A 12,359-nucleotide genomic window follows, 5' to 3' on the forward strand; every position below is an offset into this window, starting at 1 on the left:
ATGATCTCTCATGACCAACTACAATACACAATTGAGTGTTGTTAACACATAAGTAATAATACAGCATTATTTTATTAAATATTATGTCAACAGCTATTTTCTTTGCTAATAATTTATACACTAGTAACAGTTTTAATGCAGTGCTTTTACTTTTACTTTTAATTGAGTATTTTTACAGAGAGGTATTCATACTTTTACTTCTGAATACTTTTACTGAGTAGAAGTACAAAGTAGTAGAAAATGTAAACCTCTGGCATTAAGTTTAGGAGCGAAAATATAAGAAAATAAATAAAATCACATTATATAAATGAACCAATGCCCACATTTATGTGTCATATTGTTTTTTCGTACATTTAATGGCTCGTTCATTTGTTCATCGAGTCATTTAATAACGTTTGGTGGGTTTTCTCCTCTGGCGGCTCCTCTACGGAGAACCGCGTTAATCCTCTGATGACTACACTACCCAGAGTTCCCCGCGGCCAAGCCGCTCCCAGGGGCAGAGCGGGTGAACTTTAGTCACAGTGTTTATATATCTGCTGCCGTCGGGAGGAGGAGTGGCTCTTATGCTCGAACCCCCGCAGCTCGCCGCGCTGCTCGCCGCCCTGCAGGACCTCATGATGGGCAGCACGCTGCTCAAATGCGCCGCCGCCGACCTCACGATCCAGTGGGCCGGGTGGGCCGTGGCCGCGGCCTTCAGGACCGAGAAGTTTTATGACTTGGCAGGTAAAGAAACCCCTCCCCTCTCAAAAAAAACAAAAAAAAATACTGGCGAACATTTCACGGTTGTTCAGCCTGACTTGTGATCCAGAGACAGCTGAACTCGTATTTAACGTTCGTCCTCTATGTGTAAGTTTCTTACGTGAGTTGTTGTTTAATTTTTTTAAAAGTGTGACCATTATGAAACCCGTGTTATCTAAAGCAGCTTTGTTGTGAAACAGCCGGAGAGCTCCTCCTACCGGTGAAGAAGAGCCAATCAGCTTCACGTTAACTCACCTGTGTCCCTGCAGGGCCGTGGACAGAGATCATGGGGCCCTCTTTTTAAAACATAAAGGGGGGCCCAGTTATATTAATTTTTTGTGGGGCCCAATTAAGAACGGACTCATGATTACTGCTTCCTGGTCTCACTTTTGCATTGTTTAAAACATAAAAAACTCCAGTTCAAACAAGTAAAAAATTCACATCAAAGACCCCATTTAATTAAAATGTTTCCTGCTTTTGGAAAGCACTGCAACAGAGCTGAAACCAGAAGTCAGCCCTTTAATTATGCATTAGTGTAAACTAACTTTTCTTATGCATTAGTGTAAACAGGAAACACAATATATTGGTCAGTTCGAACACGCAGTGACGAGGTGTCGTAGCTTATTGTGATCAACATGTTTCTATTTAGCTGATCAATAAATAATGGATAATTATAGAAATATAATCTGTCGTCGTAGTCCTAGTTGTCAGTTTTAAGCAGGCGATTGTCACTCGTGACGCGTCCCTCAGCTTAAAAAAAGTTAAGTGAACGAGCGATGACGAAGTCAGAGATGACTTCAGGCTGAAAACCAATTCATGTGTTGCGTGTAGAAGGAACAGTGCAGCTTACCTGTCGACAACAACGACCGATTTCTTTGTAATTCCCCAAGTGAATCACTTTGACACTCGTCTTTGACTCGTCCTCTTCTCGTCCTCCGCTCGGCGCTGCGCTCTGGGATATTTTACCCTTGAACTTTGGACCCAATTGTCTGCGGTATCCTGAGTAAAAGATTTATTGAACACGCCTTTTTTACTGTGCAACAAGTAGAGCCGTCCGCCGTGCCCGTGTCTGCAGCTCCTCTCTCTCCCTCTCTCTCTCTCTCTTTCTACCAGGATCTGGCACATTTATATTACTTGCCCACCTGAGTCGTGTCTGGGGAGGAGCCAGTCACGTCCGCCAGAAGGTGCAGACCGGGTTGGTGACGGCGTGGGGCCTAAGGTCAGTAAAACAGCGTTGACCCCCCCAACCTCAAACACACAGTTGAATAAAACTCAAACACGAGAACGCCGACAGTTTGGTGCAAGTTACCAGAGCTCCATGACGAGTTCAGAGAATAAACTAATGAACGTGAAACCTCAAAGCCGGGTTAATGAATAATGCCTTTTGGTTAATGTGAACGGGCGCTAACCGTGTCCTCCCTGCAGGCTCGGGACATTCCTCTTCATGCGGATCTTGAAGGACGGTCACGATCGCCGATTCAACAAAGTCCGAGAGAGCCCGGGGACTTTCTTCATATATTGGACTGTTCAAGGTGCTTATGAAGCGGTGCAGGTGCACTCCTCTCGTTGCCGTACTCCTGCACAAACTCACCCCAAGTGTTGCCTTGTATGAATAAATCACTGTCTCGTTTCTAGCTCTTACTGCGCTTGCGTTCTCTAAAAGAGCAGTCAGTTGAATGCATTTAGTTCAAGGCTGGTTGAGGAGTATTCATTTTCTTCCTGTTTCTCAGCCTTGTGGGTGTTCATGACCCTCCTGCCCACCCTCATGCTGAACAGCGAGAAGCGGGACGCGCCCCTGGGCACGAGGGACTACATCGGCTGGACCGCGTGGGGCCTCGGCTTCGCCACCGAAGCCATCGCCGACCAACAGAAATGGCTTTTCAAGCGTGACCCAGATAACGCGGTGAGTTAATAGCCCTCGCGCTGCGCAACCCTTAAATGCATATCGCTCGCTGTGCGTGTAAACGACAATTTTTAAATTTTTTTGTGGCTCCCAGGGGAAATTCATCCAGAGCGGACTGTGGGCTTACAGCCGACATCCAAACTATTTCGGGGAGATCTTGCAGTGGTCGGGGCTCTGGCTGTCGGCCTCGTCCGTGATGCAGGGTCCTCAGTACCTGAGCGCGGCCTCGCCGCTCTTCGTCTGGTTCCTGCTGCGCTTCGTCAGCGGCATCCCCATCCTGGAGAAGCAGGCCCTGAGGAAGTGGGGGTCCGACCCCGGCTTCCAGGACTACGTCCAGAACACGCCTCTCCTGTGGCCGTGGCCGAAATTTTGACGTTGAGACGGCCACAACTGCTGTACCAAATATATGCATCAAAGTGGCACACACTTGTCCTGTCCTGTTTGGTAAAATAAGCTCAGACCTCATGTTCACATCATACATTCTGCAAGAAGATGGCCGTTAAGCATCTCGCGAGTTGTTAGAATAACATAAGTCGTGGTGTGAATGTATGAAGGGAGATTTGTGTCTTTTTTACCGAGCAAATTGGTTTGGAAGTAAATTATCTTCAAATCTTTGCTTTCAATTAAAGAAATTGTTCTCTTTGGCGAGCTTTTTATAAAACGTTTTTTAGAGCAAATTTGAGATCTGAGAGTTTTTTTTTAAGAGGATTTTTTTTAGAGCAAATTTGAGTTCTGATAGCGTTTCAGTGTTTTTTGAGAGCAATCATTTTGAAAGCGTTTTTATTTAGTTTGTTGAGAGCAAATTTTAGTTTGTTAGTTTTTTTTTAAAGGGTTTTTTTTTGAGAGAGCAATTTAGAAAATTGAGAGCAAAGATTTGGAGATAATTTACTTTAAAAACAAGAAATTTGCTCAGGTAAAAGAAGACAAATCTACCGTCATGAATGGTCATTTTGACGAAAGCCAGCGACAATATGTCAAAACTAGAGTTAACCTGGAACATAAACTCCCTTCACACCCTCCAACCTTCAGATTGAGGAAGTGAGGGAACAGAAATCATTTGACAGAAGGCACACGAGACATTTTTTGTAAAGGTTAGAAATGTATTTTAAAAGTTACATGGATTTTTAGAGCATGTACAACATTTGTGCCAATAGTTAATCAAATAATGCCACGACAATTTAACTGGCTAATCGTACAAAAAGTAATGGCCTTTTTGCATGGGACTGCTCATAAGCATCCACCCAGAGTACAAACATCACACAGAGCAATAAACAGAGTAAAAGCAGAGATTAAAGCCGGTGACGTAAACAATCCTGATCACTGGCAATGCTAAACACAACTACTGCAATGGAAGGTATAATAATGTCCCTCTTCTTCTTCTTCTTCTAGAGATTAATGCCAATTAACAAAAACCTCACACTCAGTCGAGCTTGCAGAAGATCCATACCGACGTCGCGTAACTGTCGTACGAAAAGGAAAGCGAGCGTGTAAACATGGACAATTCTCCAGAGGATGAAGACAAAAAAGGGTTAAAAAAAATTCAAAGACGTTACGAGCAGTCACACGAATCAATTACAACCGAGAATGAAATGCTTAAGAAATAGTTATCCAACTTCTGAGTGACACATGAGTTGAAAAAACTGCCGAAAGAAAATCACTGAATTTAGAAGCAGGTCCGGATAAAACTGCATATAAAAGCACATATTTTCACCTACAAACATATTTCTCAAAAATAGTATTTAACAGTACATTCCCGTGTGTGAAGAGGTGAAAGAATGTCTTGTTAAACATTACACACAAGTGTGGGATAGGAAAAAAAAAAAAGTTATCCTTTTACAAACACGTAAAATCAGCAAAATAAAACTCTCTATTGTGAAAAACTAAAAACGATTATAAAAAGACAGACTGGATGTGTTTAGAGCAAATTTTGTAAAGCGGTACCAGAACATTCTGCATGAATGTAAATTGTGTTTTTTGTTGTATGAAGAAGAGGTTTTTGGATTATTTCAGGAGTGGAGACGCAAAGAATTTTCCTTGACGAGAAATCCCGACCGCTGATTTGGTCTTGTTCCCAAATCTGCAACAAAGAGCGCAAAGTGACAGTTAACAGGCGCAAATAATGATAAAAATGTACAAATGAGTCTGCTTTTATCCAATTTTGAAGATAGATTAAAAGGTACGTGTTAGATCATTGGACCTCATGCAAGAACAATGCAGGTTTATTCATAATTTATACGATAAAAGATGGACACTTGACGTCTGTATTGATACAATATTCCCAGGAGAAAGATCTCGATACGATATCGTCTTCCTTCACCTTTATCGGGCTCGTACAGGTACAGGTGTACCATGTCAGACTCAAACACGCCTAACATCAGATAACTAACTGACCGGCGTAAACAGGAGAAATGATACTCACGTGTTCATGAGAGTTGTATATCAGCTCAACTAATGCCCCAATTCTACCATCTAAGGTCACATGTCTCGCTTTCAGAGATCCATAAAAATAAAGTATAATCTTTAACAGCGTCATCAGTAGAATTAAGGGAGCCGTTAAAGCCAAGAAATGTAGGAAAACATTAGTGTGCTGTTAATGACGCGTCACCTGAGAGTCACTGAAATAAAGAAGAAATGGTCCGATATGAAAGACGACTTCCCACAGCAAGGTGATTAATGAGGGTCAAATAACTTAATAATGTACAATAGCCAATTTAAATGAACGGCGATATCGTTAGGCTACACATTTAGCATCATATTAGCCTTTCAATTAAATTGCAGGGTAACTAATTGCGTCTCAATAACGAGTGAAACACACAAGAATGATTGCGCGACTCGTCTGGACCACTTTCGTATTGTGTTCCTCCAAAAAGGGAAAATTCATAATACAGAGAAAATACTTGCATGAAGCAAGTTCTCCTGAATCTCTTGAACAAGCCTCAAGAACAAAATCAGGGGGAAAAGAAGGGGGCGTGTGCTTGTGTGTTTACCTCGGCGTCAGAGAGGACTTCATGCGCTGAGACAAGCTGCTGGAGGACGGGGTTTTATTGAGCTGGTGCTCCGGAGTCGTCAGAGGTCCCAGCATGCTCACTGCAACGGCACAAACATTACCACATACACATTTATCAAAAGGCAAAAACATCTGTGCACAGACCCCCGCGTCAACACGGCAGAAAACACAAAGCCCAGCGAGCTCGTACTTCTCTCGGGCGTGGCGTAGCAGTTCGCATTCTCGATGATCAGGTGGTCCAAGTTGGCCCCGTAGGTTTCCGCCATCAGAAACTGGCTCCAGTAGTCGGCCGGAAGACCCAACAGGCGCTCCACAACCTGAGCAGAGAGGGAATTTCAGTGAGTTGCCTCATCCTCTACCAACAGCGCTGAGCTGTGTGTGTGTGTGTGTGTGTGTGTGTGTGTGTGTGTGTGTCGATGCCCTGGGCAAGAGACGGGGATTACTAAAAGAGTTTAAGCATTGTGATGATGTTCTGAAGGAGTAGGATTATGTAGTATTTATCATTTTGGTGGTCTCTGCATGTTGCAAGTCACGCACTTAGAGGTGGGTTGAATGTAGGTTTCTGCTAATTAGTGTGATAATTAATTGAATTTCTGTAAAAACAATTAAGAAAATCTCCTTTCAGATTTTGCAAATTGACTTTTTTCTCACAGAAAGCATTTTAATGTAGTCATGAAAATGCATTTTCGATCACGTTTGCTTGTAGCTGACATCGTTTTAAGCAACGGCCATTCAACTCATTTACATTCTGTAATTAGCTCATTGATCTAAACGATCAGTCAGTTACAAAAGTCCAAAATTCAAGCATTGCGTTCGATTGCAGGAAGCGGTGCATGCGTGCACAGACACAGTTAGACGAAGTGCTGCAGGGTGACTAACTCCCTTTAACAAGCTCACAGGATGACATCAGACAGTGTTGGCTCATGACACGATGGGGAAAAAGGGCAGTTATTGGCCGGCTTCTTTATCAAAACACCGCGTGTTAGTTTTATTACAACAAGTGTTTGCTGCCCCTTGGGATTCTGGGACATGTAGGAGGAAGAAGCGTGACATTACCGCGGGTTGCCGTTTGGTGTCCTGGAGGATCGTCATCGGGTCGGGGTTGGGAACGGCGTGACCCACGAGGGTCGGTCCGAACACTCGAGCCAAGTTGCTGATGTTCATCTTCGTGTCCAAGCTGGCAGCAACTCTGGAGGATTTTAATCAGATTGATTAGTTTGATTATTTCTTTTCCTCGACCCACATTCAGAGGAAGCGTCTGATTGGTCGCCGCAGAAATTGTTAAGTTTATTCGCGATGGAAGAGATTAGTGGAAGGCTGGTCGGGTTAACTTTTTCAACTTCGACGTGGACGTCTTCATAAACTTGACAGCCTTCGTGTGTAGCGCTCAAATATAGAATTACAATGTCCAAATTACGGGAGAAGATGTTCCTTAAAGATCAAGCCGTGCACATTGCCGATGTGGACAGAATATAATTGCAGATCCGAGATACACATTTTGCCGTGGTGACATAATGGGATTGTTAAAATAGCGCACTGATGATGAACAAGAACATTTTGGAAAAAAAAGGTTTCAGACCCCTTGGGTTAAATAAACAGAATAATTGCCTTGTGTGAAGTTAGATAATGAGATAAACACACGTCTCTGCCGAAAGCCATTCAACCCAATTAAATTCAGAGGATACAGTCAAATAAAATGAAAACAAGGTCGGTTACAGAGCGACTTCTGGAGCAGCAATGAGCAGGAATGCATGAGGCTCAAAGCATAATTAATGATTTTATTAACAGATGCATTGGGGTACGCTTAGCGCCAATAAGGTGTATTAGTATTATATTCAGTACGAACCTCTGCAGGTGAAGGACTAAGAAGGCCAGCGTGTCTCTGTTGGGCTGCGGCAGGTCACTGATGGTTTGGTACATCAGAGCTACGCTGTTGTCCTCGTCTGAAACCTCTGAAAGGGACCAAAGGAAAACTGTTTTGTTAGCAGAGAGGGAGACTGTATGGATTTATTAACGACTTGAAAGCAAATGTGTCAGAGTCCAAAGAGAAGAAAAAAAATGAATGAAGCTCTTGTTTGTTCCAGGAAACTCATGCCGGAGGTTTCCATCACTTTAACTGCCTCTAAATAGAGGCAGTTATGTTGGTTCAATTTCAGCCATCCAATAAAAAGTTACACAAAGTGTTCAAGTTATGGATTGCAAATATTTTTTTGCGCTATTCTTTTTTTTCCTGTGACGTCATCCACAACAGAAACGGCTACCAACAGCATTTTTTTCCCCACACACGTACCGGCGGCCTCCATAAAAGTACGGTTGAGGCGGAAGGTGAGGAGCGGCTCTTTGAGGTTCCTCAGGAAGTCCTTGAGGAGGCCGGTGACGGCGTTGATGTCGTCCACCTTGCTGAGCACGGGGACGGTTTTGCTGCGTAGAAACTTCTCCTTCAGCTCCTTCACGGTGCGATCGGCACCGGACAGACGGTAGAGTCCGGCCTGCGAGGAAGAAAAAAATAGAGTTTGATCGGCCGGCGTCATTTTTGGGACAACGTCAGGTCTTCTTGGTTGCCTCCTGCTTCCAGTTTTTGTGCTGCGCTAACGGGTCTCCTGGCTCTGGCTTCGTAGCGAGAGCTATCAATCCTGAGAAAAGTGAGACGGCGGCAAAAAAAACCAACATAAAATATAAAGAAGAGACAGTCAGAAAGCAATCAGGACATTTGGAGCCATTGGAATCTAATCTCCCAGGAACAGATTGTCAAAATCTTAGTTACAGCTCTCCGGAGCAGCTTGAGGGGAAGACATTAAAAGTAACGACAGGGGTGTGAGGCTTTACCAGCCTCCACATTTCTGCATGGTTTTAGACGCCACTCACCTCATGCAGGCCCCTCTGCTCGATCTCACTGACGCAGTGGACGACGAGAAGAGGAATCATGGGTGACGTGTCGGACACGTAGTCGGCAAGGACACCCTGGGAACAAACGAGGGATGGGGGTAATCTGTCAGCACCGAGATACACTTACAGAGTGGAAGCAAACAAGCAAAATTACACACACACACCTCCCCAATTTTGATCGGCGTGGCGCCCAGGTTGGGCGTGCACGGCAGAGGGCAACGCTCGCGACACTCGGGGTGAGAGACCACCCTGCAGTCGCGGCACTTCAGCGCAATCTTGCCGAACTTGATCCTTTTGCCACAGGGCACGCACGATTCCGGCTTGATGACCTACAGAAAGACGGTGAACACGATTTAGACTGCGTACTCGTGTTTCTGTGCAGACATCACAGTCAGTGAGAGCAGATGATAACACGCTCGAGTGTTCGGGCCTTAAGGCAAATACAGATATTGTCCTTTAAAACCGTGAAGTGCTTTTCTAGTCCCGATTAAATGGCATTCGTACAGTTTTGGAGACAAACTCGTGAATACGGACGCCCCCGTAGCTCTGCGGTGTGCCGGGCGCCGCGTTCCTCTCCGCCTCGGGGTTGCCAGGCTGCTTGAAGAGATCTTCAGACCGGACGGATTCAGAGTCCCACTCCATGGCAGCTGCGCAAGAGATGGAAATAATAAAACACCAATGTGTTACCTGCCATGACCACTGCAGTTACGCGAAGATTTACTGTTAAAATCACTGCTGCTGCATGTTAATATTCAAGATACTCATAAAAAAAATAATGAGAAAGTCGCAAATATTAATAAGGTGAGCAGTCGCCCGGTTAACCTACATTTTTATTTTGGCTGCAGCAGAACGGGGCCCTAATAATTTGTTGAATGGTAAGCTCATATTAATCTGTTCTTTTAATAATGGCTTGAAATTTAAAGCATGCGTTTAACGGATTGCATCCAAGATTAACAAAATAATGTCAGGCAGAGTGAAGACAATATTTTCATACTGTATGTATAAAATAATCGTCCCAAACAAATTACTTGTATCAAGTTGTGTTTGAAGAATCTCGTTCGCTGGATGAAAATAAACAAGGCTCACAATATATTAGGCTGGATTAGTTGAGCCACATGTGAGGAACAAGGCCCATCATAAGCAGAGTTTACTGCCGTTACAGCAGGAATCTCACCCGTCTTTCTCCTGCTGCGAGTCCAATAAGGAACACTCTCAATGGTAGAAACGGCCTCAACGGGTCCTCCATCCCCAGGGACGGTAACGGTGGTCTTTGTCACCAGGGTCTCATTTCCCTGTCACAAATGGAGAAACAGTAAGAACAGCATACAACCAGCGCCCAGCAGTCTGTGTTAAGAGCTGGTTACAGGCTTGCAACAAAACATCTGCATTTTCTTTACCCTGTCTAAAGTCCTGCCTGTTGATCGAGACCGTTTGGAGGCACCTGGGGGGCCGTCGACGTGATTTCTCGAGGAGCGCTGAAATCAAGACGGCAGACACGACATCTGTATCTCCAGTGAACAAAAATGTTCAACGAGAAATGACGCTCATTCACTCGTCTTACCCTTTTCTCTCTTTTCTTGAGTCGCACTGTCCTCACGTTGGAGGAGTCCCAGTCCTGTCATAGATCAAGCGGCTCAGAATTATTGACACGGCATGTGATGGAAATGTAACTCCACATTATAGTGAAGGAGGGAAGTACTTACGAGGGAGTCGTCGGTTTTGTCGTAGCTGATATCCGACAAGATAGAGGCAGACTCATCTATCGTAGTCAGTCTATCAGGAGCAACAGAACGCATGTGTCAAGCCAGTCTGCAGTATTTATCACATTTTATTTACACTTGACTTCCCCCAAAACCATTGAAAATGTATTTGGAAGAGTAAATGAACAGGAACATAGTACTCTGCATTTTATCCATATGGCTCCAGTAACAGATATCAGGGTTTTTTTTTACCTTCGGCTGGTGTTCAGGCTGGCTGCCGCCTGGCAGTTTGTGTTCAGGAAGGCAAGAGCTGAGCGCTGCTCTGCACTCAGCTTGATGCTGTTGGAGGATCCCTCACTGGTCAGGAGGTCCCGGATCAACTGAATTTGACGGTCCTGTAATATAGAAATGCAGGGAAAGCATGCATGAGAGACTTCTTGAACCACGTGACTTAACAGCAGATTAAATCAACATATACGTCAACAAAGGGTGTGCATTTTAATCCAACGTACCAACTTCTCACAGTCAGCCTCAGCCTTCTGTCTGCGCCTGATCTCCACGTCGACTTGGTTGCGAGCGTGTTTCAGTTTGACCTCCAGGGCTCCCCTCTCCGTCTCTGCTTTGGTGAGCACCTCTTTGCAGGAGCCCAGGTCTTGCTCGGCCCTCAGCCATTTGCGACGACAGTCATCAAAGTTTTGTGCCAGCTGGATGAAGTCTGGGAAAGAGGAAGAGGACACACATAGTAGTACTGTGACAGACATCGGTGTCGGGAACCTATGTCTCAAATGATAGACAGTAAAGATTAAAAAAACAATAACCATAAAGTAGCTTTACTTACTGGGTTCAATATTCTCGTTGAGAAGGTCAACGTGCGTCCTTAGCTGATCATATAAACTCTGGAGGCTGTGCACAGCGGTCTGCATGATGGTATATAACTGATGACCCTTCAAAGAGAGACATTACATACAGTTAATTTATAGAACAGGGGTTCTACATCGGTTGGGCTCATTTTCAACGGAGCAAGACATCTGACATATGTTAGGAGGAAATGGGAATTGTTCTTAAACACAATTGCACCGATAACAATGCTTACACATATACGCAGCGTTGTACGCTACACAGAGGCTAATTTAAATGCTATCCGTTATTCCTCATTGCCAATGTGTTTGGTTCAGTTGCTTTCTTTTGTTTCTGTTCTAGCTAGCGTCAGTTTAGCGTTTCCAACTGTAACGTTATTACTGAAAAAAACAACATGGCGGTTATTTTAGCTCGCATGTTAGCAAACATTAGCTAGCAACAGTTACCTACCGTTTTGGTACTGGAGGGGGAAAAAAACCTTGTCGGTGGTGTTTAACGCCTAAATCTTCTTTTTCGTTTTTAGCGACAACCTTGTCGTACCTTCGTCCACATCCTTCCGCAGACACAACTACAATGAGCGCGTTGCATTTCAAATTTCGCCGCTAGCCAATGAGCGACGACCACTGCGTTGACGTCAGAACAGAAGGAAGAACATAACTTCCGCGTGCCTGTTTTTCAAAATAAAACTTCGCTCCCACGGAAAGGCACAATCATACAGAAAAGAGGACCAGAATTACCGCAAATATTAAATAACAGTTTGTTTTTTTAAATATAATTTGATGAATTAGCCAACCATCAAAGGAAAAAAAATATTAAAAAAAAACAGGAATCAATAAAAGAATAACGTGAGACTTCCGGTCACAACTTTCAAAATACACTTCATACTGACGAAAAAACAGTTATTTCTTTGAATGTGGAAATGTGAAGTGGAAAAATAACGACTATGCAGATTACACGGAGTTAAGATGTCAGGGTCAGTATGCCGTGGCAGAGATGTAATATCCTGCATCTCTGGCACGAAAGCACCATTAAAAACCTGTTTTTAATTAGCACCATTTCGCTATTTTTGATCAACCCAGCTTTATGACAAGACATGCGCAGAAGTGATACTTATTTGAATAATTTCTTTGGAATTCAAAAACCAGGATGTTCATTGATATGTCCATATCATGACCATTGATATGATACTTATACATGGGCGACATATTGTGTATTAAAATGTTTCCAGTATGTAATTAAAGGTTCTTTGGAAATTAATGCACTGCAA

At 43.8% G+C, this 12,359-nt stretch overlaps 2 protein-coding genes across 2 annotated transcripts; one reads left to right on the forward strand and one right to left on the reverse strand.

The window, feature by feature from the left end:
- The first annotated feature begins 506 nt into the window (after window positions 1-506).
- Window positions 507-3,056, forward strand: si:ch211-210c8.6 (uncharacterized). Its single transcript, XM_068598196.1, has 5 exons — window positions 507-723; window positions 1,852-1,957; window positions 2,164-2,270; window positions 2,469-2,641; window positions 2,736-3,056. Exons 1-5 carry the CDS (start codon window positions 564-566, stop codon window positions 3,012-3,014), a joined length of 825 nt encoding a protein of 274 aa, XP_068454297.1. The 5' UTR covers window positions 507-563; the 3' UTR covers window positions 3,015-3,056.
- A 1,323-nt stretch (window positions 3,057-4,379) lies between these two features.
- On the reverse strand, window positions 4,380-11,702 carry racgap1 (Rac GTPase activating protein 1). Its single transcript, XM_068598601.1, has 17 exons — window positions 11,543-11,702; window positions 11,073-11,178; window positions 10,747-10,949; window positions 10,487-10,629; window positions 10,238-10,307; window positions 10,096-10,149; window positions 9,932-10,009; window positions 9,709-9,826; window positions 9,039-9,181; window positions 8,699-8,863; window positions 8,514-8,609; window positions 7,939-8,137; window positions 7,495-7,600; window positions 6,705-6,837; window positions 5,839-5,965; window positions 5,629-5,728; window positions 4,380-4,718 (listed from the first exon to the last, which is right to left on the reverse strand). Exons 2-17 carry the CDS (start codon window positions 11,155-11,157, stop codon window positions 4,643-4,645), a joined length of 1,896 nt encoding a protein of 631 aa, XP_068454702.1. The 5' UTR covers window positions 11,158-11,178; window positions 11,543-11,702; the 3' UTR covers window positions 4,380-4,642.
- Between the last annotated feature and the right edge of the window lie 657 nt (window positions 11,703-12,359).

This window comes from Clinocottus analis, unplaced genomic scaffold (genome assembly GCF_023055335.1).
Source record: "Clinocottus analis isolate CAN_PGR_092001 unplaced genomic scaffold, fCliAna1.0.p SCAF_4, whole genome shotgun sequence".
Classification (NCBI taxonomy): Eukaryota; Metazoa; Chordata; class Actinopteri; order Perciformes; family Cottidae; genus Clinocottus; species Clinocottus analis.

Coding starts and splice junctions, on each gene's coding strand:
- si:ch211-210c8.6 (XM_068598196.1), top strand. CDS start 564: ATGCTCGAACCCCCGCAGCTCGCCGCGCTGCTCGCCGCCCTGCAGGAC. Junction 1,958..2,163: donor GTGACGGCGTGGGGCCTAAG/GTCAGTAAAACA, acceptor TCCTCCCTGCAG/GCTCGGGACATTCCTCTTCA. Junction 2,642..2,735: donor AGCGTGACCCAGATAACGCG/GTGAGTTAATAG, acceptor TGTGGCTCCCAG/GGGAAATTCATCCAGAGCGG.
- racgap1 (XM_068598601.1), bottom strand. CDS start 11,157: ATGCAGACCGCTGTGCACAGCCTCCAGAGTTTATATGATCAGCTAAGG. Junction 10,950..11,072: donor CAACGAGAATATTGAACCCA/GTAAGTAAAGCT, acceptor CCTCTTTCCCAG/ACTTCATCCAGCTGGCACAA. Junction 6,838..7,494: donor TTAGTCCTTCACCTGCAGAG/GTTCGTACTGAA, acceptor AAAATCCTCCAG/AGTTGCTGCCAGCTTGGACA.